Source organism: Medicago truncatula, chromosome 8 (assembly GCF_003473485.1).
Source record: "Medicago truncatula cultivar Jemalong A17 chromosome 8, MtrunA17r5.0-ANR, whole genome shotgun sequence".
Taxonomy (NCBI): Eukaryota; Viridiplantae; Streptophyta; class Magnoliopsida; order Fabales; family Fabaceae; genus Medicago; species Medicago truncatula.
This window is the reverse complement of record NC_053049.1, coordinates 39,935,568-39,963,564: the sequence shown is the minus strand read 5'-3', so window position 1 is coordinate 39,963,564 and position 27,997 is coordinate 39,935,568. Positions and strand designations below refer to the sequence as shown.

The window sequence follows — 27,997 nt, the reverse complement described above, 5'->3', positions numbered from 1 at the left end:
TTACCAACTATGTTATCTACAATAAGACTTGTTTGAAACGATTCAAAAACTAAAAGGACTTGTTTGGGACCTTTGAAACTCTAAGGACCACTCTAGGAAAAATGAAAAACTTAAAGGACCTTTAGATGCATTTGACCATCTAAATATGTTTTGAATTTCTAAAGCTAAAATAATGCAAATTAAGGCATGTATACATCTACTATACTAACATTAACAACAATCAACTTAAAACAAGTAATTAATGAGTATGAATATCTTTGAGTAAGCCTAAAACCTGTTGCATGGTAGGTCTCTTAGAAGGTGATTCAGCCATGCACAAGACAGCGACTACGAGGCTCTCCACCATCTCGCTCACGGCTGAATCACCTCCAAGTAGCAACCTCTCATCAAGGACTCTAACATGTTGTCCCTCTCTCGCTGCCTTTCTAACCGCAATGATTGTTGTCATTGTGCCAATCCTCCCAGTTAGAAGTTCCATCAACACCACGCCAAAGCAGAACACATCATCCTCAGTGCCACCATTAAGACTCGAGTGGATCCGCAATCCAAAATCAGATATTCGCGGCTCAAAATTATCGGTGAGTAAAATGTTGGAGGTGACAAGGTGGCCGTGTACAACCGGTTTGGAACCTGCATGGTGGAGATATGCGAGGCCACGTGCTATCCCTACCGCGATACGGTGGCGTGTTAGCCAACCCATCTTCTCCGAGGATGATTCGACGACGCTATTTTGGAACTCCCACGTGTCACCTGTCCAATCCTCGATGTTGGTATCCCCAGTTGGAAGCTCGTGTAGCCATCTACCTAAGTCACCGTTTGCCATAAACTCGTATAACACTAGCTTCTCTTTTCCTGAAAAATTTAACCAAATATTCTAAAAGAACATTTAAATAATAATATATTGTCCTACATTAACAATAATTGGATTATCGATTATGATTTGATTTTATGTAATTTCCAATATAACATATGAAAATAAAATTATGGATTGTGTTGAAAGGTACCAACAATAGACGAATCCAAAAAACCATCTAAATTGTACTAATAAAACGATACATTTTATTAAATTTTAATCATATACTGATTAATGCCTTGATGGAATGCAGTGCTATAGAGTAATGTAATGTTCCTTTCTTCAACAAAACCAAACAAAGATTCCATATGAACCATTTGTACATGAATTCAACCTACGAATATCAAAATTGTCTGGCAAGTTGAGACTTGAGACGGGACCAGGTTGATAAAAAAAATATCAAAATATACTACCCAACCCCAATGTCTCCTTCATTTAAGAAAAAAATGTGCAAGAACATTATGTTATATTTTTGCCCATAATGGCCACTAAAAAAGTACGTAATGACTGCGGAAAGTACAGAGCAAAGACACAAATACCCAAACGCAATCATATCCAGGAACCATAGATTTTGTATTTTATTTTCCACATAACATGAAATTGTGACACACCACCACACAACCATGTTATGGAACAGAGAATAGGACATTAGAAAATTAAAAACCCGTGAAAGCCATTAATGAATGATAGTTGCAGTAAGGTAACTACTCGAAAGAAATCAAAATTCAAAACATTGAATCATTTTTTTTCTGTACGGTACACACATACATACCTGCAATACAGTAACCAGAAAGAGGCAACAAGTTTGGATGTTTCAGTTTCGATAAGTCAACAAACATAGCCACAGAGTCATCATAATCAACGTCTCTGACATGTTCAAGAACCTTGATTGCCACGTGTATTTCACCGGGCAACACGGCCCAATACACTGGTCCACACCTTCCTTCTGCTAGCTGTGACTCTTTCCCGAAATGTGACGTGGCAATGATGAGATCTTTGAATGTGAAGTTCATCAATGGTTTCTCAAACATCACCACTGCTGCAGATGTTGGTTCTTTCACATCTGCAACCCATGTTGTTCCTGATTCTGTTTCAAACTCAAATGGTCCTGTTTTCTCTACCTTTGTGTTTGTTTTGTTCATCATAACTGGTAATGAGATAGCCCATTTCTTCATCTTGGAACGTTGTTTCATCTTTTTGTTTATAATAAAGATGACCCAAATGGAAATAATAGCTATAACAAATACTGTTGATGATACAGAACACACTATAAGTATCAATGTTTTGGATGTTGGTTTGGTTTGTTTTCTATGAATGATGTTTTGTTTTGTATTGTGATAGGTGAAGTTGTTTTGTGAAATGTTGAGAAATTTAAGATTGTGAAGTGGAGGAAAATCAGAAGGGAAATTACCAGTTAAAGTGTTGTTTGATAAATCTAAGTAGTGAAGATTGTGTAAAGAAGAAATGGGTTTTATGTTATCTTTGAGATTGCAGCTTGAAAGATCAAGGTGTTGTAGTTTGGTAAGGTTTTGAAAACCTAAGGGAAGTGCTCTTAAGTTGTTGTGAGAAAGGTCGAGGATTTTAAGGTTTTGGAAGCTAGAGAGTTGAGCAACGTTGGTGAACCTGTTGTGTGAGAGATTAAGGTTTTGAATGGTTGAGGTTTTATTGTTCAACTCAATGGTGATGCTTCCTCCGAATTTGTTTCTTGAGAGGTTTATTTCTAATAAGGATGAAAAACTAGACCAAAACCAGCTTGGTACATGGCCTTGTAGAGAATTTCCAGAGAGATCAAGAATTTGTAAGTTTGAGATGTTTTTGAGATAACCCCATGAAATTGTTCCGGTTAGATTTTTGGAGGGAAGAACTATTTTGGTGATATGAGAGTTTGAAATTCTTGTTTGGAATAAGGTGGAAGAGTTGAAGCCAGAAACAAATTTGAAAGCTTTTGAAATTAACAAGATTTGGTGTTTACTGTTGCATGAAGATTCTACTATAGAGAAGAAGGTTAGGAGAATCAAGAATCTGTAAAAAGGTTTCATTTTGAAATACGTGTCTCAGCTTATTGAGCTAGAACTAGAAAGAAAATATTTAAAACAGGGATTGCTCTGTTTTACTATTGTTGTTCGTGTTGCTAAGGTTAAAGATTATAGACAAAAAACAAGGGTTACTCTTCCAACAGTTGAACATGCAATTTAATGGAAGATGGGAAAATAGTGAAGGTGTTGTGTTGAGCTTTGAATTTATTTTGTCCGCCACGTCAAGGATCACAAAATTTTGAAATTTAACTAAAACAATATAAATAAAAGTTTTGTTATTTAAATATCTATTTATTTGACGACCTAACCGAGAATATTTTTTACAATGAAAAATAGTATGTGTTAACATGAAAACAAAAACAATATATAATATGAGTAAGAGAGAGAAAGTTGTACAAATTTCATTTCTCTATAAATAAATTAAAGCAGAAAGACGAATTAAATATCGAAGCTACATATTATTACAATTCCCATTCCCCAACCTTAATTATCAAATAGTACTTTTTTTAATGAAAATGTAATTAGTGCAAGAAAATTATAAAAATTCGATTTAGAAATAGTTTTTTGTCAATGCAAATATCATATATTTAGTGCTTAAACTTATTTATTTATTCCTTTATTTGTCAAGTAGTTTAGTGGCCAGAGCTCACACATTTTAAATATGGAGAAACGGGTGCCCGTGGTTTGAACCCCAACCCCTACATATAATATACAATATCCCTACCAACTGAGTTGTTTATGAGGATTTTTATTTTTTATCTACTTTCTGATTCTTGGAAAAATATAGCTTATAAATCAGAGTTTCATTACAAGGTAAATAAAATTAACGTAAAAATTGTTTTAATCAAGATTAAACATGAGTGATTATGAACGATTCATCTAAATTTCGCTAGCCTCTTGACTTGAGTCCAACCGCTCAAATATACAAGCTCACTTGGAATGAGATAACATAGCCATGAGAAAAGATTGACGATGTTTTCCTAATTAAGCTGCCCCTTAATATGAGCTTCAGTTTGGAGAAAAACGCATCGCATGCGACCTTGACTTGATAATGCCCCGGTCTTCCACTTATCTCTAAGTCACGGGCACGAAAAGCCTTTCTAATCCCCCTCGATTACTTACCTTCAATCATGAAACTTTACCATATATACATCAAATATGAACAACGGATTTGGATTACAAAGTAGCCTACATCACACGGTTAACATGTTTGATCCGAAATTGACGTCCTAGATCGATTATAGTTCATTTTGTTAATTTCAAATTACAGATTGTGATACAAAATAGTGTGCAATTTTTTAATTTTTTTTGACTGATCTAATCGCAAAAAGGTATGTTTAAAAAAACTAGAGAAAAACTACAAAATCTAGACAATGTAAATTAGTAATTGTAGTTGATAAATAGGATTGATTAGGAGTTTGAAAAAAGCAAGCAAGGTTTTACGATTAGAGAGTTTAGCTCAACTCGTTTTGCTTAGTTAAACTCGACTTGAGAACTCGTACGAGTTTATCTAAAATTAAAATTAAATAAAATTTATTATTTACATGACATATGTAAACTACTGTAATATTGAAAATAGTTCAATAGTGCATAATATGACTAAATTATAAAAGTTTTCAACCACCATAATAAAGCATTATGTTCAATTAAACATCAAAATACAAAATAAACTTGTAAAATCATAAGTCTCTTAAGTCTTAACCATCCAAAAAGGCAAGTTTCACACGTTCCTAACGTTGTTAATAAAACTATATAAAAAATTTTAGACTTACATTCCGATTTTACTCGAGTTTAACCAAGTTTACCCGAGTTAACTCGAGTCAAACTCGTCAAACATTCCAATTTTACCGGAAATCGAGTTTAGTTGACACGATTTTGATACCTAAAACTGTAGATTCAATAAATTCGACGAGTTAACATTCGATTGGTGGAAGATTGGAAACAAGGCAAGGAAATTTATGAAGAATCATAATTCAAATCTTCTGTCTAAAAAAGACAAATTAACTAGAAGCCAATGGTATTGGACTATTGGTACATAAGCAAGTAAGCAACGAAACCTCATGTATACATACACGGTGGTAAAAAATTCATAGATGACTTTGGAAGCTTGCTGATACGGCATCTCACCTGCCCTGGCACGTGGTAACGTTGTCTTCTTTCTTTTGCCATCATATTACTAGTGTTTGGTTCCAAGTTTGAAAATCATGGCAACCTTACAAATAAATTGAAGCAGTTCCTACTTCTATACCAATTCTTTTAGTTAACAAATATATAAATATAAGCCTGCAAGTCAAATGATAAAATTACTGCAAAAATATTTGATGTGTCAAGGCCGAGATTGAATTTTCAATACTCTTTTTCTCCGCATTTTTTGTGTGTTAGAGTCTCACCTTTGACAATGTTTTTTTTGGATATTGTTGGATAACTATGTTTAATGGGAGCTATTATCAAATCCTTACCTGTTTAATTTAAGGGTAATGTTAACTTTAACTTGTGCCATGTTTAAAAATAAAAAATATGAAATATTCTCTTAAATTTTATGCATTCAAATCATTGAAAAGTTAAAGATTAAATTTAATGCACATATTTCAATAACTCATTCATATATTTGATTTATTAACTTGTGTTTTAAAATACAAGTTAGCATTACCCTTAATTTAATCCAAAACTTTTCAAGGGAATGCCAACACGGTAAAACTTCCATAACACCAGTACACCACATCTACACTCATATATATAATTTAACATTTATTTATTTTTTGATTTTCATTCGGTATGAGAATGCTTACTTGCACATGATTCACTAACAAAAATGTTCACGAAAGTGACTCTCACTTGTAGAAAAGTAGGACCAACAAGAATTGTTACATGCCATAACAAATCCGAATTTGAAATTATAGATTAATAATGTTTTTCAAGAGTAGCTTAACTTAGTTTAGTGTCAATTTACTAGTATATAGTAAGTTGTATATGCTAGTTTTGCAACTAATTTTCACGTCTTGTGCTAGTTTGCTCATTTGCAAGAAAATTTAGCTAAAAAAATATGATTTAATAAAATATACTTATGAAAGAGATAGTAAATGGTAACTCATAGAAATGCCACCATTATTTTATATATATTATGAGAAGTAGTACTAGTGGTGCATACATAAAGGGGCATAAAATTAAGTTGTTAACATGCCCTAAAGTCTATGATAGCACTACAATATGGCGTTGCTTAGAGAAGAGAAACCTATAGGTCTCAAGGATTAGTACTTGGTAGTATTATTTTTTGCTCTAACTAACCACTACATGGCTGAAGATAAAACCTATAGGTCTCAAAAGTTTAGGTGCTTAAGTAAATCAAATTCTTTAGGTAACATCATGAATAAAGTAGATCATGACAAAGGACAAAAGGATGAAAAGCTACAAAATTTGGAAGAGGATGACGATGACGACAATGAAGATGATGCCTTTTCAGATGCCTTAGAAACACTGTCTTCAACAGAATCATTATGTGTAAGTGGCTTGGATAATTTGGATGCAAACAAGTGTAAAACCTCTTTCTACTGATGATAAACAGGCTCAAGACTTCATGATGAACCGGTTTTTACCTGCAGCAAAGGATATGACTTTGCAACCACATCAACATGCTCCAAGAAAACAATCTGTTATGTTACACCAACCTAGCACCAAATTGGTTAATGACGATCTTTGAGACCTTCGTGGTAATGCTAATGGCAATCCTTTGAGGATCATAGTGTTGGAGCGGGTGCTTGGGTGGGTGGGGGAGTGTTTTTGCAGCTTTGCTGCAAGATCCTTATTATGGCCAATTATGGGACAAGATACAAAATCAGGATATGGAGAACGTAAAAAGAATGACAGTGTCTTAAGTCCCACATCGATAAATATGGTAAGAGTACTAAAATGCTTTGCTTATAAATATGAACTAAGATTTAAGTTTGACTTAGTACACCATCAAGAGTATGATTATTGGCCCCAAAAGGCTTTACTTATAATTTTCCCGCTCTGTGGTTAGTGGCACACATAATCTACTTGCCATTAACCACATTTTTGGAAATTTATAGGGTAAATGATAACCAAGTATTTTGCCTAATTTTAAACATAATAGACATGGATTATGTATTGTTGGCTCACCATACATATTTTTAGTGTTGTTGGTCTACTTTATCTTATAATGAACCAACAACACTTAGTTTTGTTTACCCTTAGTTTGCTCATTTTCAAGAAACCTATAGATAGGTCTCAAAAGGATTAGTACCAAATGATATAATAAAATATACTATGAAAGGGAAACCAAATGATAACTCATAGAAATGCCACCATTATTTAATATATTATGAGAAGTAGTACTAGTACATACATAAAGGGGCATATAATTAAGTCGTAAACATGCCCCAAATTCCATGCTAGCACTACAATAATATGGCGTTGCTTAGAGAAACCTATAGATAGGTCTCAAAAGGATTAGTACTTAGTAGTATTATTCTTTGCTCTAAGTAACCACTACATGGCTGAAGATAAAACAGTTTTGACAGGGTAACCAACCGCAGCATTGATTGCACATACCCCAAAAGGCCAATCTTCAAACACATTCCTCTTTATAAACAAGTAACCTTTCTCTCCCCAATCTTTTCCCCATGAGTTTTTCACAATCCAATAGTCTTCACCATTCACCGAATCATAACCCACGATTAGACCAACAAGATTTGCATTCCTTGATTCTTTTTTGCAGTTCTCACCACCATACACTCCCTATTTTAGTCAAAACAACAATTTCATTAAATAAATATTGAAATAATTAGTCTCACATTAGATAGATTACACATTGATTTAACTATATGGTTGAATCTGATTAATAAAATAAGAAAAAAAAATTGTACAAAAACACTAGTCTTGTCAATTAATACATCAACACATATTAATACAGTATACTTACACCAGCATAGAATTGAAGGCCAGTTGCATCCAAACTCACACTAACAGGTTGTTTACTAGTACGACACAAAAGTGCTTCTTCTGTTCCATCCAAAACTAGAAGGTTGTCAATACTAACAACCTTGTTGGCATTTTCCTTCAAGAAAAAAACATATAATTTGATGGTTCAACAAACTAAGATGTTAGATTGTGACTAAAGTTTCTTATTAATTAGAAAAGACAAATAGTGAATGAGAAAATGAACAATTGCAAATCATACCTTGCAAGTACCATTTTTAGCTAAATAAGGATAGTTAGCTTCTGTATCAATCCCACCATTTTCAATAACATAACCAAATGCATTAAAGTAAAAACCTCCAGCACAACCCTTGCTAGCAGGGTCACAGTCCACAAGTTCTTGTGCAGATAGGTTGATAAGATTTCCCGTGACTATTTTGTTTAGTCCTTCAATTGCCCCAGTGACAGAGAATGCCCAATGGCTCTCTAGAAAATTACAAATTTACTTGAATAAGTCCAAGAAAATATATGGATTATTAGCTAATCTTTCATAAATAAACACATTTTCATTTTCACTTTTTAAAGTACCTTAAAAATTCACTTATATATTTTGTAGTTAACTTTTTTCATCATAATAACATCTAAAATAACTTCAAAATCTATATTCCTATACTGTCTAAGGGTATAAAATTATTAAATTCATAAACATAGATGAGATGAAATGCAAAAATGAAAATTAGTAATAAAGAATGATATAATTAATAAAATCTTACGACAATCTCCTTGGTCCCTAACTTCAGTCACAGCTCCTTTTTCCCTCCAATCTACAGAAGTGGGAAGGTTTTCACAATCATCATCATCTTTAAGCTTTGCGTTGTCCCGATTGGACGGTACCTGCATCTCTATCTTTGGTAAGTAGGTTTTACTAAACTCCTCAGGACTCATATCAGCAAACTTGTTGAGACTCAAACGATGTTGCGTTTGTGATTTTCTCTTTGCATTCATCTCATTGATATACTTAAAATTGGTTTTAAATATCTCAAATCTCTTGGCATTTTCCTCCTCCGAATTGGCATAGTCTCGCCCGTGCTCCTTCTTCCACATTTGGAAGAGTTCAAACACTTCTTCATCAGAGGAAAACTTGTCCAACTTGCCATGACTTGAAATTGAGTACTCACTAGACAAGGCAAATGAAAGACATGTAATGGAAATGAGGATTAGAAAAGACAGAATGAACTTTGTCATCTTGGATATCATCATTACACAAAATGAGTTACCAATGTTTGATCTCTTGGTCTTGGTTACCATTATTGTAGTATAGGTGTCACATATATATACAATTAATTGTGCCAAGCGCAATATATATATATATATATATATTTTTTTGTTATAAATTAAATTAAAATTATGGTCATGTGCTAAACAATGCCCCGGGCAGGGCCGTTACTATGAAATAGGAGGTTCGGTTCTATTTTTAAAATAGACTCGAGTAAAATAAAAACGCTTTTTTTTTTTTGTGTAACTAAGCTTCATTAAAAAATCAGAATCAGAAGAACTTTTAAACATGAAACAAAATAAAATAAAATTAAGTGAACGAGAGGTGGAGTTTACCTAACGATGTCATTTGAAATGTCACTCCTACGTCGTAGGAAAAGAAATAATTGTTGTGGTTCTTTCTAAGAAATAGTTTTTCAAATTGACCGATTAAGTGATTATACAAATTGATATAGTGGTTTGATAGCATCAAATTTATATCCAGAAAGTAGAACTAGAGTCTAGAAAAAACTCATACGTGTACTGAAGAAAGAAAAAAAATGTAACATGTAATTTTTTAATTTAAGTGGAGGTACCCATTCTAATTTTTTTTTGAGGCCCATAGTTTTTGGAGGTTCGGTTCAGTAGAACCTCTTGCACTCCCCAGGGTCCGGCCCTGCCCCAGAGCACCGCTCAAGTAATTGGTTGCACAACTTTCAATACAATATGACTACTATGTTTGATTCCTTAATCACTCCAAGACACTTGTTAGAATATCCATTAAAATTACACTATCCGATCACTATTATAAGGAAAAATCAACTTTTACATTCATTAATTAAATGATGTATGTGATTTATAATAAAGACTATATACATCATTAATTAAATGAATATAAAATATAAATTTTACTTTTATAATAGTGACCGAGTGTAGAATATAATCTCCATCTATATATGGTCATTACGTTTTTTTTTTCTTCTTCTTTTCCAATTATCATATTAGCTAAAAAAGTGAATAAGTAAGAAATTCAAAGTTAAAACTCTAGCCCTTACATACTGCAGTATCTACACTAATTAAGCTATGCCCACGAAAACAATAGTCATATTGTTCACATGAAATTATTATTTTGCGTGTCGTCGTTTTTGTTTTTTTTTAATGTGGTCCTATGAATCATAGGAGTTGTCGTCATGCATCGTATCCAACATATTTTTTTTTTGAATAAATGCTACGTATCCAAAATGGCAACATGGACATATATATGTAGTTTATTCGCACGAGTTTCATACATTTATGTTCTTATAATCATTCAATGGAGGATTGGAGGGATTTGTATTTTAAAATTAGACCTCTAATCGCACGAGTTTCATGCATATATGATGCATATCTTCCCGTTAAAATATAAATCCCTATTTTAAAATCCCATTTTAAAAAAAATATATAATTTATATCTATAATTTTGCTTGTTTCACATTGAGTTAGACCCAACTCAAATTTGAATAGACCATAAGAAAAGGTTGAGCAAAAAATTCCATGTGATTAAAAATACGACCGGAAGAAACCTTGTTCCGAGTTAGTGATCCAAAGAGGGTAAAAATTTACAAAAACTCACAGTTTCGGTGTTTTTAAAAACTAAAAAAGAGAGGTAAAAGTTGCATCAAAGGAAGAAGAAGAAAACACGAGCGAGGTAAATGTTGCTTTCAAAAATTAGAGGTGTCAATAGTGTGATCCAGCTCAAGTTCTTAGCCAGACCGGCCCAACAGATGTGTATCTCTATAGAGAATGCGTGTTACTTTCCCCACCCTCCAAGATATTCATACATCCTCTGTCTTTTCAATTTTATCCGGTTCCGATTATATAAATCAAAATGTTTTTATAAAATTTTGGAATATAGAATCCATCAAATTTCAAAACTCAGAAGTTGAGGTGTTTAACCATTAAACTATTCTAATTCTTGTTTCAAAACTTTTAGGCAACCACAATCCAATAATAAACTTAACATTTCAAATTATATAATCCAAAATGGGTTAAACACCCCTTTAAAACATGTTTTTGCAACAACGGCAATCATTATATCATCACAGATGAAGCCGAAATGTCTCTATAATAATTTTCATTGTTGTAAAATTTGTTCTGATGGGGGGGGGGGGGTTTTAAAATTAGCTTAATTTAATAAAAAAAAAATCAATCATTATCTTCATTAAAAAAAAAAATCAAATTTTTTATTTAAGTAAATAAACATATTTACAATTTAATTTATTAAATTGAGAGTACCAATAATGCACTGAAAATAAATAAAAGATATTTATTTATGTTCAAACTAAACTTTATTTTAAAAAAAGGCATGGTATTAACTTTTATGTTTTGAACTAAACGGTTCAACATTCAATCTAAAGCAAATGACTATTGCTTTGTGAGAGTGTTGTAGACTTCAGGCATCGAGTTTGATTGCAACTAATGAAAAAACTTAAGTTTTAACCATGTTGTGAAAGGGACTCAAAATTGAATAAATTGAAGTTTGCTGAAGCTGTCAAAATTGGAGCACGATTTTTCGGAGCAGAATTGACACTTTCATTCGTAAAAAATCGGAGCATGGCAAAATCGGAGCACGATTTCGCGCAGAAGAATAAAAATAAAACATATTTTTATGGGCATGATTTGGTTCCAATTTATGAGGGATGCTTTTACTATAAATATAGACATTGTATCAGTGTAAACCTTGAGATAGAGGGGGCTGAAACAAGGGTTTAGAAAGGCAACAACTAGGGTTTGTATAGAGTTTGTCTCTTGGAAACGAACACTAGGGTTTGAGGGTTGATTCACCTTGGGAAACACTATTAAACTTATTTTTGTAAGCCATTGATATCTCTTTTGTAACATTACTCATCATATAGTGAAACGGAGGGCTGCTCTCTCCCATTTGGACCGAACTGGGTCAACAAATTCTTTTGTGTTCTCTCTTCTTTTCTCTCTTGTTTTCTACTTTTGGCTTGTGTTTATAATTTTTCCATACACTTTATTTTGGTTGCTTGATTATCCCTTACTTCACACATCAAGTTTGTTATTGGTGTGTTTTCTCATCGAATTCACAACAAACTATCTTACTCAAAAACGTTTAAATGAGATGCTTTCGTTTCTATCAACTTTATGTGTGGTTGTGGTTTGAATGAAACTTTAAGAATTGAGTAGTTTTAAAACTCTTGTAATAGAACTTTGTCATTGTTATCATATTTGATAATACTCTAAAAACTAACTTCGCCACACATTTTCATAGAGAGAAAAAGGTGTACCGACTAATAAATAAGCCAAATAAGCCTATTGAATTGAATATAGGAAGAGATTTTGGAGTTGAATATTGTCCATTCTATTCTCTTTCAACATATTCCACAGACACATAGTAGTAAAATCTGAAAAAAAAAAAACACAAAGCAAAAGAAGATAGATATACTAAAGCTTTCTGTCTCTGTCTCACTTTTCTGCTTTTCTTCACTCTTACTCATTCCCCTCTCACACTCTATCATTTATCAACTAACCATTCATTCCTTTTGATCTTTTTATGTGACTGAACTCTCTCACCATGTGATGTTCACTTACTACTGATTTGATGACTCTACACTATCCCACTTATTACTTTACTTAGCAAAATTCTATAGCTAAAATAACAAAACAAACACACACGCTAGGATCACATTCTGCTTCTGAGGCTATGTCCCATGTTTCATGATGTGATCATATTGGTATGGTACTTTCTTCATAACTTCATGCCATTCATTTATTTATCATTGGTGATCATAACTTCTGAGTTTACCTTGTGATGATCATGGATTAATGAAGCTGCTTCTATTCTAACTGTTTTCATTATTATAAATAGTCTATATTTAGCATTACTTTTTTTTCTTTCTCTTTTGGTTGGAAAAGCAACTAGCAAGCCTTGCAATTTTTTTTAAAATATTTATATATTTGGCTTTAGTTTTTGGAACAGTCTATATTTGCCTTATTGAGAAGAGTAAAAATAGAATTATATACCTGTTTATTGGTGCTTTTATTAAATTGAATTCTAAAACAAAATATGTTTATTTATATTATAACTCATAACTTTAATTTTAAAAAATTCTTGAAAGATTAGAATTTCTAACTGTATTATTGTTGGCACTTAACACCGATAATAATTTGAAAAATAAAGTAATTGAATGTAATCACATGTGTTGGTATCATGTCACTCTGCAATCAAATACCGACACATACCAGAACGCCTTCAATATGAAGTATTGGTTAGAATTCGAAAAGGAGAATCTGCTATTTATATTGTAAATTTTTAACTCAAAATTTTAATGATCAGGTACTTCCATGTCAATTTTAGAATTGCTTAATAGAATAGAAGGATTCTTACCTCATTTATGTTGCCTTGAAATTTTTACTTTATTATTAGGAAGGGCTGCTTCTATAAACTCAGTTGTGGAACATAATGATGAATGAAGGGAAATTGAATATTAATGCTCCTCTTATGTCTGTGAGACGCTCTATTTGTACACCAACATCTTCAACTAAAGCAAAGATCAAGATATTAGATAATTCTCTTCCATACAACAAATCAGACATGACTCAAGATCAAGTAACAGAACCTGTGTTTGTGTCTTTCAATTGGGAGCATATCCCTGGTGGGCCTAAATTTGATAACAAGTTTAGGTCCTTGAGTAAATCAAATTCTTTAAGTAACATCATGAATAAAGTAGATCATAACAAAGGACAAAAGGATGAAAAGCTACAAAATTTGGAAGAGGATGACGATGACGACAATGATGATGATGCTTTTTCAGATGCCTTAGAAACACTGTCTTCAACAGAATCATTATGTGTAAGTGGTTTGGATAATTTGGATGCAAACAAGTGTAGAATCTCTTCTACAGATGACAAACAAGCTCAAGAATTCATGATGAACCGGTTTTTACCTGCAGCAAAGGCTATGACTTTACAAACTCATCAACATGCTCCAAGAAAACAATCTGTTCTGTTACAACAACCAAGCACCAAATTGGTTAGTGAGGAAAAGAACTCTTTTGTTAACAATAGAAATATCACTGACATTGTACCATACACTGATCAATACCGAGAAGAGGAAGAAGAAGAAAGTGACCATGATGAAACTGATTATTATGCAAATATTTCAGCTAAGGGTTGTGGATTATTTCCTACTTCATGCATTAAGAATTCACTGTGTTTATTAAATCCAATGCCTGAGACAAAAATGGAGAACCAGATTCCAGTGTGGTCTTCCAATGACGTTGAAAAACCTAACAAAAGTTCTTATTTTAGCACTAACAGACCAGGTCCAACCATTAAGAAGGTAAAAACTAAGTCTTTCTTATTTTTCTTTACAATTTCTTGCATTGCACTCCACCCTTCAATAGTCAATAGTACCTACCTTACCTTAATCTCATTTTGTAAGTGCCTGTTTGGATTTGACTATTTGAGATTATCTATTGGCATAAGTACCTTGCAAGACTGTTTATAGTTCATGTTCATTAGCTATCCACAATAGCTTATGAAAACAACTTATAGCTTATATGAAAATTGTTTGAATTTATTTTATATTTTGTTGTAGAAATCGCTTATACATAAGAACTTATATGATAAGTGCTTATGCTATAAGCGCTTAATAAAGTTGTGTATCCAAACATTGCCTAAATCAACATTTTTTACTAACCATGATTTCAACTTATGTACCCTCACAATGATGAACTTTTCCTGCAGGCTTGGGATGCTATTCATAAAAGTAAATCAAGTTCTGGAGCTTCATCACCAGACATTTATGAAGCAAGAAAAAAATGGACTAGTGAATCAAAGAGGTATAATGCTTACTCAGGTGAACTGAATCAGATAAGTAGGATCTCTTCATTTCGTCGGTCAGGAGCTGCTACTGCTGGCGTATCTTCTTTTCGAAGTAGGCCTCAATCTCAGGCCGAGAATAACCAAATTAGAAAATTGAAATTCCAGAGCCAAGGTCATGAAAGTTTTCAAGAGGCGCAGTCACAAGGATCCAAAAGAAGTTCAAATTCAAGGAACCTTTCAATGGAAATTGGCCAAGAATCCATGTCCTTGCAACTTGTGCAAAGCTCATTTGACAAAGGAACAAAGTTTAACAAGCAAATTGTTGTAGTTGGTGATGGTTTAGGAAAAAGTGATCCTAAAAGTGTTATGCACCTTCTTTCCCCACCATTGCCAAAGTCACCTTCTGAGTCGTGGCTTTGTCGTGCATTGCCTTTAGTTTCATTGAAGAGTCTGTCCGTGTATTCGAGTCGAGGAACACAATCACAGGCTGTTAAAAGGATAGGTTATAGTAGAGCATCCAGCTATAGCAAATGGGAAACAATAGTGAAAACTTCAAATTTGCATCATGATCATGAATTCTTTTCGAAGGTAACCTCAATTATCCATTTAGCTAATATTGTATGTTCAGTCTCAAAGATATTAAAAAATTCACTCACAATTAGATTTCTTTACAGGAACTAACCTTATATAAACCTCAGCATTCAAAATCTTAGAGATGGAACTCTGGCTATGCTTTATATTTCCTATATTCTTTCAGACTTGTGGGACTTTGTCTTCTAAATATTAGTTTTTTTGCATGATATCATAGGTAACTAAATTTCTCATGGTTAATTATATTGTTATACACTTGTCATTTATTTTCAGTTTTCCATTATGTTTACATTTGTTGTCTTCTTAAAATTGAGCCCTGACAGGCTGACACCATTGCAGTTTTCTTCATACATCAGTATTGTACAGAGAAGAATACATATCCTAATTGGTGATCAATAAAAACAAACAAAGCTTCTTTTGGACTAATGGTACCTTCAATGGATTCAAGATTTCATAATCTCTCCCCAGAAGTACATATAAACTAGTGTTGAGTGCTGTTGTTCTTGCTTTTTTTTTTTTTTTTTTCTTATTTGATTATAATTTTATACACATACATTATATTACATAAAAAAAATCTTTTAAACATTTACTCTGCCTTCTCTTGCAACTTCATAAACTTACGTCCAAGTATGAAAATCAGAACAATTCCGGCTTAGACGAACTTCATATGCTGCTCATTTCAGGTGGTTTTTGTGTCATATGCATGTTAGAAAACTTAGCACAGATCAATATTCAATCTATAATCGCAGCCATGACATATTTAAGTAACCTATGTATGCTGTAGATTAATCTTTTGAATTGCCATGAAATAGGAAGCATGGAATCCTCTTCAAGTTGTCACTAGCAAATTTCATAGTGTTTAGGAGGGCAAGGAGTTGACGATCTCCATTATCAACATAATACTAACAATATTAATATTTTCCGTTAAAAGAAACTTCATAAGCATACTCTAGCAAGATTATTCTTTCAAGACCATTTTCCTATCTTAGCATGCTCACCCTCCAACTAGTCTTATACAAGAATAATAGTTAGTACAAAATACTTGATGAGTCACAACAAATTCCATTGTGGCGTTACCATTTAAACAAGCAATTAAAACTGAATTGTCAAGAAATAAAAATAGCAAATGCAACAATAATATTTGAGATTTTATCAAGGTAATCAAAATCGGACTGGAAATCGAACCAATATGCTCACTTGTTCAAGTTCGGACCAAAGTTGGACCGGTAATCCATTGAACTGATATGCTCATATATATGTTCATAATTGCAATGATTCAGAAGAGAAGTCTGATGATCTTCAAGACCTTCTTGGTAATACTAATGGCAATCCTTTGAGGATTGTAGTGTTGGAGCGGGTGGGTGGGGGAGTGTTTTTGCAGCTTTGCTGCAAGATCCTTGTTATGGCCAATTATGTGAGAAGATACAAAATCAGGATATGGAGAACGTACAAAAAGAATGACAGTGTCCTAAGTCCCACATCGATAAATATGGTAAAAGTACTGAAATGCTTTGCTTATAAATATGAACTAAGATGTAAGTCAAAAACTCTTGCACGTCATGTCTACCACATTTATCTATGGTACAGGCATGAAGACCAAGTGTTTTGGTGTCAAAACTTTCATTTTGGTGATGATATGGATGTACCCATTATATAAATGTCCGTTCAAAATATTATGTTTTTTAAAATAGTTTTTGCAAATGGGGCAAATCAGCAAGAAAAATTTGCAGACTATATATATTTGTAGGGATGTAAAGCATATTTTAGCCATAAATATCTTTAATACTCTAAACTTGATTTAATTCTCTTGTCTTTCTTCCCCATCCTTTAGCAAGACTATATATATTTTTCTCCCTTCTAGATACCAAATGAAGGTGAGAAAAATAGAAGAAGAGGGGGTTGACTTAAATTGTGTTGGCTTTTTCTAATTTCTTTTTCTTGGTGTTAAAAGAGATTGGTCAGAATTTAAGGTATACAGATTCGGACGAATGTACATTAAACTAAGAGGCTAGTCAAAGTGTTCTATGCATGTACATTTGACAATTAATCAAGCGATTAACTTCTTATTTGGCAGCTCATAATATACTCCATCCGTTTCACAATACTTGTCTATTTTGGAGAATAATTTTGTTTCATTTTACTTGTCACTTTCAAGTTTCAATTCAACATTAATTATTGGTTTATCAATAATACTCTTACATATCTATTGTAGAGAGAGAAATAATAGAATAAAATAATAAATGTTTAAGGGTATTATAGAAAAAACACAAAGAATTTCATGAAAAATAACAACATTTATCTAATTTCTTGGTATATATAATTTCTTTAAAATGGACAAGTATTGTGAAACGGAAGGAGCGGCAAGTAAACAATTATTACAAGGTGGTGGTATTATTATTAGTACTATTATTATGATCCCTCCGGTGATACTTTAAGTTCACCTTGTGATGATCATGGATTCATGAAGCTGCTTCTTTTCTAACTGTTTTCGTTATTTAATAAATAAATAGTCTATATTTGGCTTTACTTTTTTCTTCTTCTCCTTTTGGTTGGAAAAGCAACTAGCAAGCCTTGCAATTTTTTTCATATATATATATATATATATATATATATATATATATATATATATATATATATCAAAAACTCTTATATACCAGTAAAAAATAAGCTTATAAGAAAATTCCATATCATTATTTATTAAATTTTTTATAAAATGAATAGTTTAGAATTAAAGTTGAATATAAAATTAAACTCAAAATTTTTATAGGGGTATCCCACGTTAAAACCTATTTGAAGAGCCTATAGAATTTATAGGGGTGTCCCTCATAAAAATATTTCAAGAATATTTTATTGAGTTAATTTTTTTTTCATTGCACTTCTTTTTTTTTTTTTAAAAAAAAGGCTAAATATGAGTTTTTTTTTTACAAGAGGCTAAATATGAGATGTTTTATCCGATTTTTAAATATTTTAGGGCTGCGCTTGGGCATCACTTATTTTACAACAATAAAAGCTTTAATTTTGTGAAGGATTAAAATTACCATTAAAATTTTATATCAACTAAACTTAAAAACTTGTGATTTGTATGATTAAAAACTATTTAATCTGTTTTATGGTGTATGATTTGTATTATGTTTATTGTTATTTTGAACGAACACAAGGCTTTGTTGTTGAAAAGACGATTTTCATCTTATCCATGATAAATGTGTTAACATGAATTTTGTTCATAAAATCCTTTGGGAAAAAATTCATGGATCATTAATATGGTTGATAGTATTGTCACAAAGAAAAAATTGAGTACGGTGTTATACTAATTTTTAATGCTAGTTAGTAGCCTTTGAATCTTTATGTCGATATCATTTATTTGGTGTAATGTAATTTGTAATCATGAGTTGTTTGTCATTTGTTTAATATCTATGCATGTTATATGTTTATCTACTTTGTTGTTTTAACGATTATATCAACTTGAATTTTGATGTCATTATTTATTTTATTTTATTTAAATTACATTGTTCAATAATAGATACATTAACTCTTGCGTACGCACGGGTATCACACTAGTATATAAATAGACTATATTTGGCTTATTGAGAAGAGTAAAAATAGACTTATATACTTGTTTATTGGTGCTTTTGTTAAATTGAATTCTAAAACAAAAACTATTTATTTATAGGGTTATGTTAACCTGTGCCCTAAGGACACATGTTAAAGAACCTAAAAAGTGTAATTTTACATTAGAAAATATAATATTTTAACTTTTAAAAAGTTGACTACGCGACTTTTGATATGTATATTTCTATAATAAGTTCCTTAACATATGCCCTTGAGGGAACAACTTAACATTAGCCTTCTTTATATTATAACTCATAACTTTAATGATCAAATATTCCACGTTAAATTTTTAAAAATTCTTGAAAGATTAGAATTTCTAACTCTATTAGTGTTGTCACTTAACACTCATAATAATTTGAAAAATAAAATAATTGAATATAATAACATGTGTTGGAATCATGTCACTATACGATCAAATATCAACACATACCAGAAACGCTTTCAAAATGTTAATTTTAGAATTGCTTAATAGAACAGAAGGATTCTTACCACATATTTTGGCCCCAATATTTCCTTAAAATTTGAGCTTATCATTAGGAAGGGCTACTTGTAGAAATTCAGTTGTGGAACATAATGATGAATGAAGGGAAATTGAATATTAATGCTCCTCTTATGTCTGTGAGGCGCTCTATTTGTACACCAACATCTTCAACTAAAGCAAAGATCAAGATATTAGAGAATTCAGCACAAGCCGTTTCATAAAAACTTACTTGTTTTAGATGCTTAACCAATATTTTTGAGACACTAGTTAATATTCTCCTAAATTTTTTAGTTCATTAATGTAGCCTTTCTTACGTTCTCCTACCCATTATTAATTACTTTCTTCATTGTAAAATGAATGATTTTTTATTGATAACAAAATGAGCGATTTAGTTTGACTAATAAATCACTGACAGATAATTAAAGAACGAATATTTTCAAAATATACCTTCTTATAATTTTGTTAAAATATAATTAAAAATATCAAAGACTGAAATTTTGAAGTGACATACGTGAAATAATCAACTAGAGCCGACATTTTACGATGGAGAAATATGGGAAGGAGACGAATATACAAGTATTTCGTTATTTTGATATACTAAATTAGTCAATCTCTATAATTTTAAGGGTTAATTATGTTTTAGATCCCTATAAATAGGTGTGCTTTTAATATTAGTTCCTACTTAAATTTTATTAAATTTTTGGTCGCCAACGTTTTTTTTCGTTAGCAAAATAGGTCCTCGCTATTAATTATTGCTGATTGAGCAAACGGTGAAGCACACATAGATGCCACATCTGATTTTTTTTTGGTTAAATATGTTTTTAGTCCATGTAAAATTGAGGCATTTTAAATTTAGTCCTTACTTAATTTTAATAGTTGTTTTAGTCCTTACAAAAATACTATGCACTCAGTATCAATCCCTGCTCAATTCAAATTTGTTCAATTTATGCTTAAACTCTTGTATACTGCCACTAGTTTTTGCATGAAATGGGAGCATATGTGTTGGTTCGAATTAATATAGAATTATTTTCCCACGCTTATTCAAAATTTTGCCCATAGTTAATGATATTAGGCTCTATTCAAATAATCTATGCCGATTCAACATCTTTTGGTCAACGTAATTTAAAAAAAAGAATAGCTTATTCTTTGGTATCTCATATGGGTTTCATAATTCTAGGAGTTGATTATGTATGTTATATTTGGCTCAACGGGACCGTTTTACAAATAATATCTCATGGATTTATTGGCGCTACCCTTTTTTTCTTGGCAGGAACTAGTTATGATAAACTACGCATTCTTTATCTTGACGAAATAGGCGGAATGGCTATCCCGATGCCAAAAATATTCACAATTTTCACTATCTTATCGATGACTTCTCTTGCATTGTCGGGCATGAGTGATTTTGTTACCAACTTGATAGTTTTTTTTTGGAATAATTACTAGTCAAAAATATCTTTTCATGATGAAAATACTATCATAACTAGTTTTAGTAGGTTTTTTAGTCCCTACAAAAAAAATTACTTCTAATATTAGTCCCTGCTAAAACAAAGTTTGTTTAATTATCCTTAAACTCTTAAACTTTTGAACAATATTTTTGAGACAAGTTTAGAACACTATGAAAGGTTCAATTACTAAAATTTAAAATTTTTTAACATGAAACGAATTAAATATGAATTTTTGAAAACTATAAAAGTTAAAGATAAAAGTAATAAAATCTGGACATATAAATCAAATTTTGCAACAATTTTTTGCGGAGAATCTTTTAGTAATGTTCTTAACACGTCTACAAAAAATTGTTAAAAAACTTAAGAGTTTAAGCATAAATTAAATAAATTTGAATTGAGCAGAGACTAATACTGAGTGCATAGTATTTTTGTAAGGACTAAAACAACTATTAAAATTAAGTAAGGACTAAACTTAAAATGCCTCAATTTTATAGGGACTAAAAACGTATTTAACCCAACAAAAAAAAGTCAGATGTGACATCCATGTGTGCTTCACCGTTTGCTCAATCAGCAACAATTAACAGCGATGACCTATTTTGCTAACGGAAAAAAACGTTGGGGATCAAAAATTTAATAAAATTTAGGGTTAATAGGCCTTTACCCCCTGCAATATAGATCACTTTTGGTTTTTTCCCTGTAATTTTTTTTTTGTCAGATTCCGTCCTTGTAAAACGCGCCTATTTATAGGGACCTAAAACATAATTAACCCTAATTTTAAAGATTAAAATATTTTTGTACCAAAAAAAAAAAGATTAAAATATTTATTATTCAAAATTAAAAATATATAGGATATTAATTAAAAAAATTGATTGTGCTTATTCATAAATTTATTTTTTTAGATGTATACAGTATATTTTACCAGTACATCTTTAATTATGTTTTTTTCTTTTTGTATAAAAAAAAAAATTTTTTTACTATAAAATAGATTTTATTTATTTTTTTCATACCAAAAGAGTTTTACACATATCGAATGATGTGCCAACAAGTTATGTTTTTTTTTAAAACATGTTAGTTATGTATTTCTAACTTATTAAATGATGTGTATATATAAATTAATGCCAAATGTTAACCTGTAAGGAACTCAATATAGGATATATGTTATAAAGTTAAAATATTGTCTTTTTGGATACAAAATTTTTATTTTTAATTTCTTTAACATGTATTTTTAGGGCATAAGTTAGCACTGCCTTAAAAAAAAATTGATATGTTTCGGGAAACTTAAGATATATTAAAAATTATTGATGAGTCCAAAGCAAAAATGTGCCTTAAAAACTGAAACTAAAAGGACAAGATAAAATTGAAATTGAATGAAGAAGTCCTTTAGAGAAGAAAAAGAGATGAATTTTAGTTTCCAGATTTTTTCACCTCTTAATTATTATAAGCGAGATAGGTATTCCTATATTTGAAATTTTAAATTAATTTCCATAAAGTGGCAAGTTGGAGAAGAAAAAGAGATGAATTTTCATTTCGGGAATTTTTCACCTCTTAAATTATAAGAAAAGTATTCATAGTTTGATATTTTAAATTAATTTCCATGAAGTACATTGTGTTCACTTAGCTCCTAATAAACTTTGGTAAAATAGATGAGGCAGAGAAACTTTGAAAAAATAGATCATGTCAATACTTCCGTTTTCTGAGATTTCTTGAATCTTCATTCATGATCTTTTCAAAGTCTTCACAAATCTTCAGATGTTTTGTTTTGCCGATTTGCATGATTTCTTTGTGAATTACATCAAAACACCCTAGATTGCTATGTTTTGGAAAAAGTAGAATTACATGACTTAAATATAGAAAACATTACGAATATCCCGAAATCTTGAAGAATACTCCTCTTGGAGAATATTAAAAGTACCAAGAGCTTGACTCAAGTATATAATTTCTATGTCCCAAAAACATAAATGATTAAGGTAAACTTGAAACAAAATGTTGAAAGGAAAACAAAAACAAGGGAAGAAATGAAAAACCTTAAAGGCAGCAATGCAGTAATCCTTGAGCATTGTGTGTGAATGTCAGCATGAGAAAAGCGCTTTCGAAAGCAAAATATTTTCAAAATCCCGATTTACTCGATTTTGTGCCACTGTTCCCATATAACTAATCTTGCTCTCGCTATTTTTAATAAATTTCGACGTGGGATTTTTCCTCATCTATTTTTCCAAAGTTTATTAAGAGTACTTGTTTGGTTTAAAATATCATAAATGAAGTGTTCTAAGTGTGTATTTGGATTAGCTTTTGGAGGCTCATTTCCACTTCCCAGTGCATTAAATGTGAAAATTATGAAGCCACAATTAGTAGTTTCTACCTTAAACGCACGTTTGTTGCCAATTTATCGCAAAAATAAACAAACTATTAAATAAATGTTTCTTCTATTACTAAATAAACACATGACACACTTTTGATTTGGATTGTTCAATAAATTTTTAATATACCATAAGTTGCAAAGTTTGTCAACACGAGAAATGTTACATGTGTGTTGAAATATACATATCAATGTTTTCTAAGTTGTACTAACTTATACCCTAAAACAAATGTTAAGTAAACTAAAAATAAAAATTTTGCTTAGGAAAAGACAATATTTTAATTTTATAACTAATATCCTATATTGAGTTTCTTACATGTTAACATTTAGCTTTTTTTTTATTTTATTTAAAAAAAAAAAAACATTTGGCTTTAACTTATAGACACACATCATTTAATGAGTTAAAAAATACATAACTTGTTGCCATATCAAGTTGAAAATGAATAAAAGCAATACCTAGTCCATTTATAGCGGATACCAAGAGGAGTATTCTTCAAGACCAAGTATCATATGATAAACTTTTAATATACCCTAATGAGTAGCTAATTTACCTTGTGACAAGTTTGTCTAAGTTATGATTTTATTTATGGGAGAAACAAATTATTTTTTGTTTAGAAAAGAGAATCTTATTTCATTCAAACTGTGGTATTTGCTTTTAAATAATAAAGACGAGATTTTAATGGCAAAGCAAAGTAATAAGGGTTATCAGTTTTTGCAAGTTTCCTGTGATACTATATATGAATTTAATTACAGTAACAATGCTATAAAAGCTTTGACAATATGAATTGGTTTTAGTAAAGAAAATTATTTTAAACTATGTTTTAATGTTTTATTGAGAATTAAATGCTTCTGTTCGCTGCAACGAAGAGAGAATGCAACCTATGAGTAATGTGCTCATAGTAATTATAGATAATCTATATTCGCTGCAACGAAGAAATAATGTATCCTATGAACTAAATTGTTTATAGTATATTGTTCGCTACAACGAAGAGATAATGTAGCACATGAGTTATGTGTTCATAGTTAAAAAAAAGGGGGAAATTATTGTTCGCTACAAGCCTACAACGAAGAGATAATGTAGCATATGAGTTATGTGCTCATAGTAACAATTGAGATAACTATCTTTCGCCACAAGAAGAGATAATATGGTCCATGTGCATATGGTGAAATGTAGAGTTAATGATAAGAAACCTCGAGTCAAGAAATGTGTAATGCTTGTTTTCATAAAAATCTCAAGTTTACAAAAGAGTTTTAACATAAAACCTATATTTGGTTATAAAGCTAGTTTTATTTCGTATAATTTTCTTCTACTCTTCATTTTTGTGTTCTTACGAATTGTTGTTTCTCCTTTAATTTCATATAATGACTTAGTAGTTGTAATTTGGTTTTGTTTTTATGTAAGTTGGGTAATGTAATTTGGTTATTGACTTAGTAATGTAATTTGGGTAATGTAACTTGGTTAAGGTTATTTTCTTCTAATTTCTTCCTTTGTTTTCAATACATTTTTTACTTTGATTTTTCTTCTCTTAGTTCTTCTTTATTTCCGTTACCTGCTAAAATGTGAAGCTCCGTGTCGTTTTGCAGTACTGATTTTGCTTTTATTCTTCTAATTTTCTCGTTCCCGTTTTTCTTATCTAGATCATCAACACCTACTGATAGTTACTCGATTTTCTCTCTTAATCGCTCTGTATTTATTTTTATTTTTTGGGGTTTCCAAAAAGGGAGTTTCTACGGTGCAGTCAGGAAACTGACTTTTTTGAAAAAGTTAATTTTGATTTTAATGTTTGATTCATTTTTAAATTGTTGATTACTGATTAATGATCAATATTAATTCATCTAGTAATGCTTGCAACATCTCGAACTTACAAGTACTATTTTATCGTTGGCATCTTTAACATGCAAACAGATTTGATGATATTGTTGGTCTTGAAGAAATGGCTGCCGTGGTTGGTAAATAATCTTACTTGAACTTGTTTCTAAGTGCCAATGTTTGCCAACATATATAGTCTGTCCCTTTGGTTTTTTATATTTCATTCATTTTTAGTACATATGTATACTATTGGGATCTATGAATTATTTGTGTCCTATGTTTTAGTTTTTGGAATAGTGGCTATCACGATGCTACAATGGTTTTGGGGTTCAGTTATCCGATTTAACGACATAGTATCCCATGCATCTCTCACTTTCTATTTACTAGCTAATTGGTGGGATTTACCTAATCGGCTCTCCTCTAAATGCTTGTGTTGTTAGCAAACTAGATTCATGTAGATCACAAGTATTGTGATATGTATTAAGTAACTCCTATCTCTTTGTATTTTGCTTTTTCCTTTGGATATAATCTTGATAGCAATAAACTGAAATAATTCATCTCAGGTCATGTTTGTTTCTGATTATTTGCTATTTAAAAAACGCTTTTAATCCAAAATTGCTTGAACTCTTTGATTGAAAGTTTTTTCACAGAAAAACATACTAGTTCAAATAAATACCATTTTCTGTTGGGCTGAATGAGTTGAACTATCCATGCCAGGCCTATTTCAAACTGAAGTTTTCAACTGAATTAGAAATCAATCTTAACTTCATGACTCAATTTTACTTAATTTATCCTCCGTAGCTTGTGGAGCTCAATGATCCAATCTTTTATTGAGTCTTCATACCTTTTTCTATATGTTTTGTTTCATTTTTACTATTGAAATTTGTCTCTTAACTTTGTCTGATGCTCTTTTCTTCATTTTATTTGCACTCCAAGGTTTTTCCTTTATTGAACACTAATTCGCTACTGAGTTTCTTGTCCAGGTACAATTTTTGTAGCCACTTTTCCTGCAGCTGTTTGCTGTTTACCATTTGAATATGTGATGATTGAAATTAAGAAGATGCAACCTGATGACAAAGGGAAATATCCATACACTGGCTATGTTGACTGTGCTGTCAAAACTCTCATAGCAGGAGGACCTTTGAAGTTTTACACTGGATTCTCCGTCTATTGTGCCAGGATTTTTCCTTGTGTCACGGTATTTTTCTTTTGCCTTTGTTTTGTTCTTCAAACGACTATTGTTACTGTTGCTACTTTTTATATTGCTTACTGTTAATATTATAAATTTAAAATTTATATTTGAGGGTATTCTCAGCTTTATATATTGCTCATGGCAGATGCTATGTATCTTCTGCAACCAATTTGACAAATGGGATAAACGTTGTTGATGGCCAAACAGTAGTGAAGTTGCTTATGGAAAATCTGTGTATTTTGCTGGATAGATTTTGTTTCTGAATATTCCAAGTGAAACAGATTACTCGAATGTAATGAAGTCAATGTCTAAATTGTACACTGCTGAAATGGTATTTTGGGTTGGTATTAGAGAACTGCCAAACTTTTAAGTTTAGACTTCAGTTCTTTTTAATTGTTTCGATCCTTTATTATAGTTGCAATCCTATTAGATCGTTTATTAGCTAAATTTGCTTTAGCAAATGCTGATTTAGTTTGGATAGAGGATGTGAATGAAATTGAAACATCAGTTTCAATTATGCTGCTTTGACCGCTGATTTCATGCTAAATTCTTTCTACAGTAGATGAAATTGAAATATCAGTTTTCCAGAAAGAAAAAATACTAATCAATACTTCTAGTCAAATGTTTTAACTTTAAATAATTGAGGGGGAAAGTTTCATGGGATGAGACTATATAGTGGGCTAAATTTACTCTATGAGCTATTATATTTGTTTTATGAGCATAGGCTGTGTTTGTTTGGCACTTGGCAAATCATGTTGTTCAGCATTCCTACGGTTATCCATATATCAAATACCATGAATATGTATATGACTCACTTATTTTAAACAATTTGTCAAAATGTTTCTCTTTGTCCTTGAAAGGTTTATAATGTGAATAACATCAGAGTATTTATGATGCAGTGAGGAGTTTAACTATCATTTTTTGGGGTAAACTACTGGGAAAAGTTTTTGTTGTTCATGGTGTAGCCTGTTTACTCATTAATGCCACCTCTGTTTAGCATGAATACTATGTCTAGTTATACATTTTATTCTTATATACCAGCTTTGCTTGGTTGTTTTAGCTTATTTAGCTTTCCTGTTATGGATGATCTTCCTTGTGTATTTATGGCTGTTGATGGCATAACTAATTCATTGCTCATGTAGCTTGGTCTCAAAGATTGATGATTTAAGTACCATTCTTGGTGCTTAGGTAAAGATACTGTAAAAGGATTTTTGTTGAATTTCCTTGCAACTTAGGATATATTATGGAACAGTCCAAAACAAGTGTGCCTTGAATAAAAAAGAGATGTTTTTATTTTAGGGGAAAAAAGAGATGAATTTTTATTTTCAGAACTTTTCACCTCTTAAATTATACTTCTCGTGCATTGTTTGCGAGTTTGAAGTGGGAAGCGGGAGGAAAAAAAGGAAAGACCGAGTAGAAGAAATAGAAGACTTTAAGAGAGGAGGGTTTTGGAGCTCATTATTCTTTATAATACAAAATCTCTTTCATTTAGAGGAACTAAAAAATTGATTGGATGAGGGTTTTGCAAGGTTTATATGAATTCTTCAAATCAAATCTATATTGTTATAATATTCTTATAATTAAAAATATATTCATCATAAATATT

General features: G+C 31.2%; 3 protein-coding genes across 5 annotated transcripts; 1 reads left to right on the top strand and 2 right to left on the bottom strand.

The window, feature by feature from the left end:
* Nucleotides 1-225: 225 nt before the first annotated feature.
* LOC11406153 (calmodulin-binding receptor kinase CaMRLK) lies at nt 226-3,096 on the bottom strand. The gene is made up of 2 exons (XM_003629734.3): nt 1,626-3,096; nt 226-852 (listed from the first exon to the last, which is right to left on the bottom strand). Exons 1-2 carry the CDS (start codon nt 2,890-2,892, stop codon nt 239-241), a joined length of 1,881 nt encoding a protein of 626 aa, XP_003629782.1. The 5' UTR covers nt 2,893-3,096; the 3' UTR covers nt 226-238.
* Nucleotides 3,097-7,190: 4,094 nt separating this feature from the next.
* Nucleotides 7,191-9,152, bottom strand: LOC25492576 (ervatamin-B). The gene is made up of 4 exons (XM_013600739.3): nt 8,598-9,152; nt 8,087-8,310; nt 7,829-7,963; nt 7,191-7,644 (listed from the first exon to the last, which is right to left on the bottom strand). The coding sequence occupies exons 1-4, from the start codon at nt 9,130-9,132 to the stop codon at nt 7,396-7,398; spliced, it is 1,143 nt and encodes a 380-aa protein (XP_013456193.2). The 5' UTR covers nt 9,133-9,152; the 3' UTR covers nt 7,191-7,395.
* A 3,273-nt stretch (nt 9,153-12,425) lies between these two features.
* LOC25492575 (uncharacterized) lies at nt 12,426-16,060 on the top strand. 3 transcript variants are annotated; one of them, XR_005643367.1, is made up of 5 exons: nt 12,426-12,815; nt 13,508-14,422; nt 14,830-15,495; nt 15,582-15,715; nt 15,838-16,059. XR_005643367.1 is itself a non-coding variant. In XM_039828428.1 (4 exons), the coding sequence occupies exons 2-4, from the start codon at nt 13,544-13,546 to the stop codon at nt 15,618-15,620; spliced, it is 1,584 nt and encodes a 527-aa protein (XP_039684362.1). In that variant the 5' UTR covers nt 12,426-12,815; nt 13,508-13,543; the 3' UTR covers nt 15,621-16,060. The 3 variants fall into 3 exon arrangements, 1 of the variants encoding a protein (XP_039684362.1); XR_005643366.1 differs by having other exon boundaries at nt 15,822-16,059; XM_039828428.1 differs by having other exon boundaries at nt 15,582-16,060.
* Nucleotides 16,061-27,997: the final 11,937 nt, after the last annotated feature.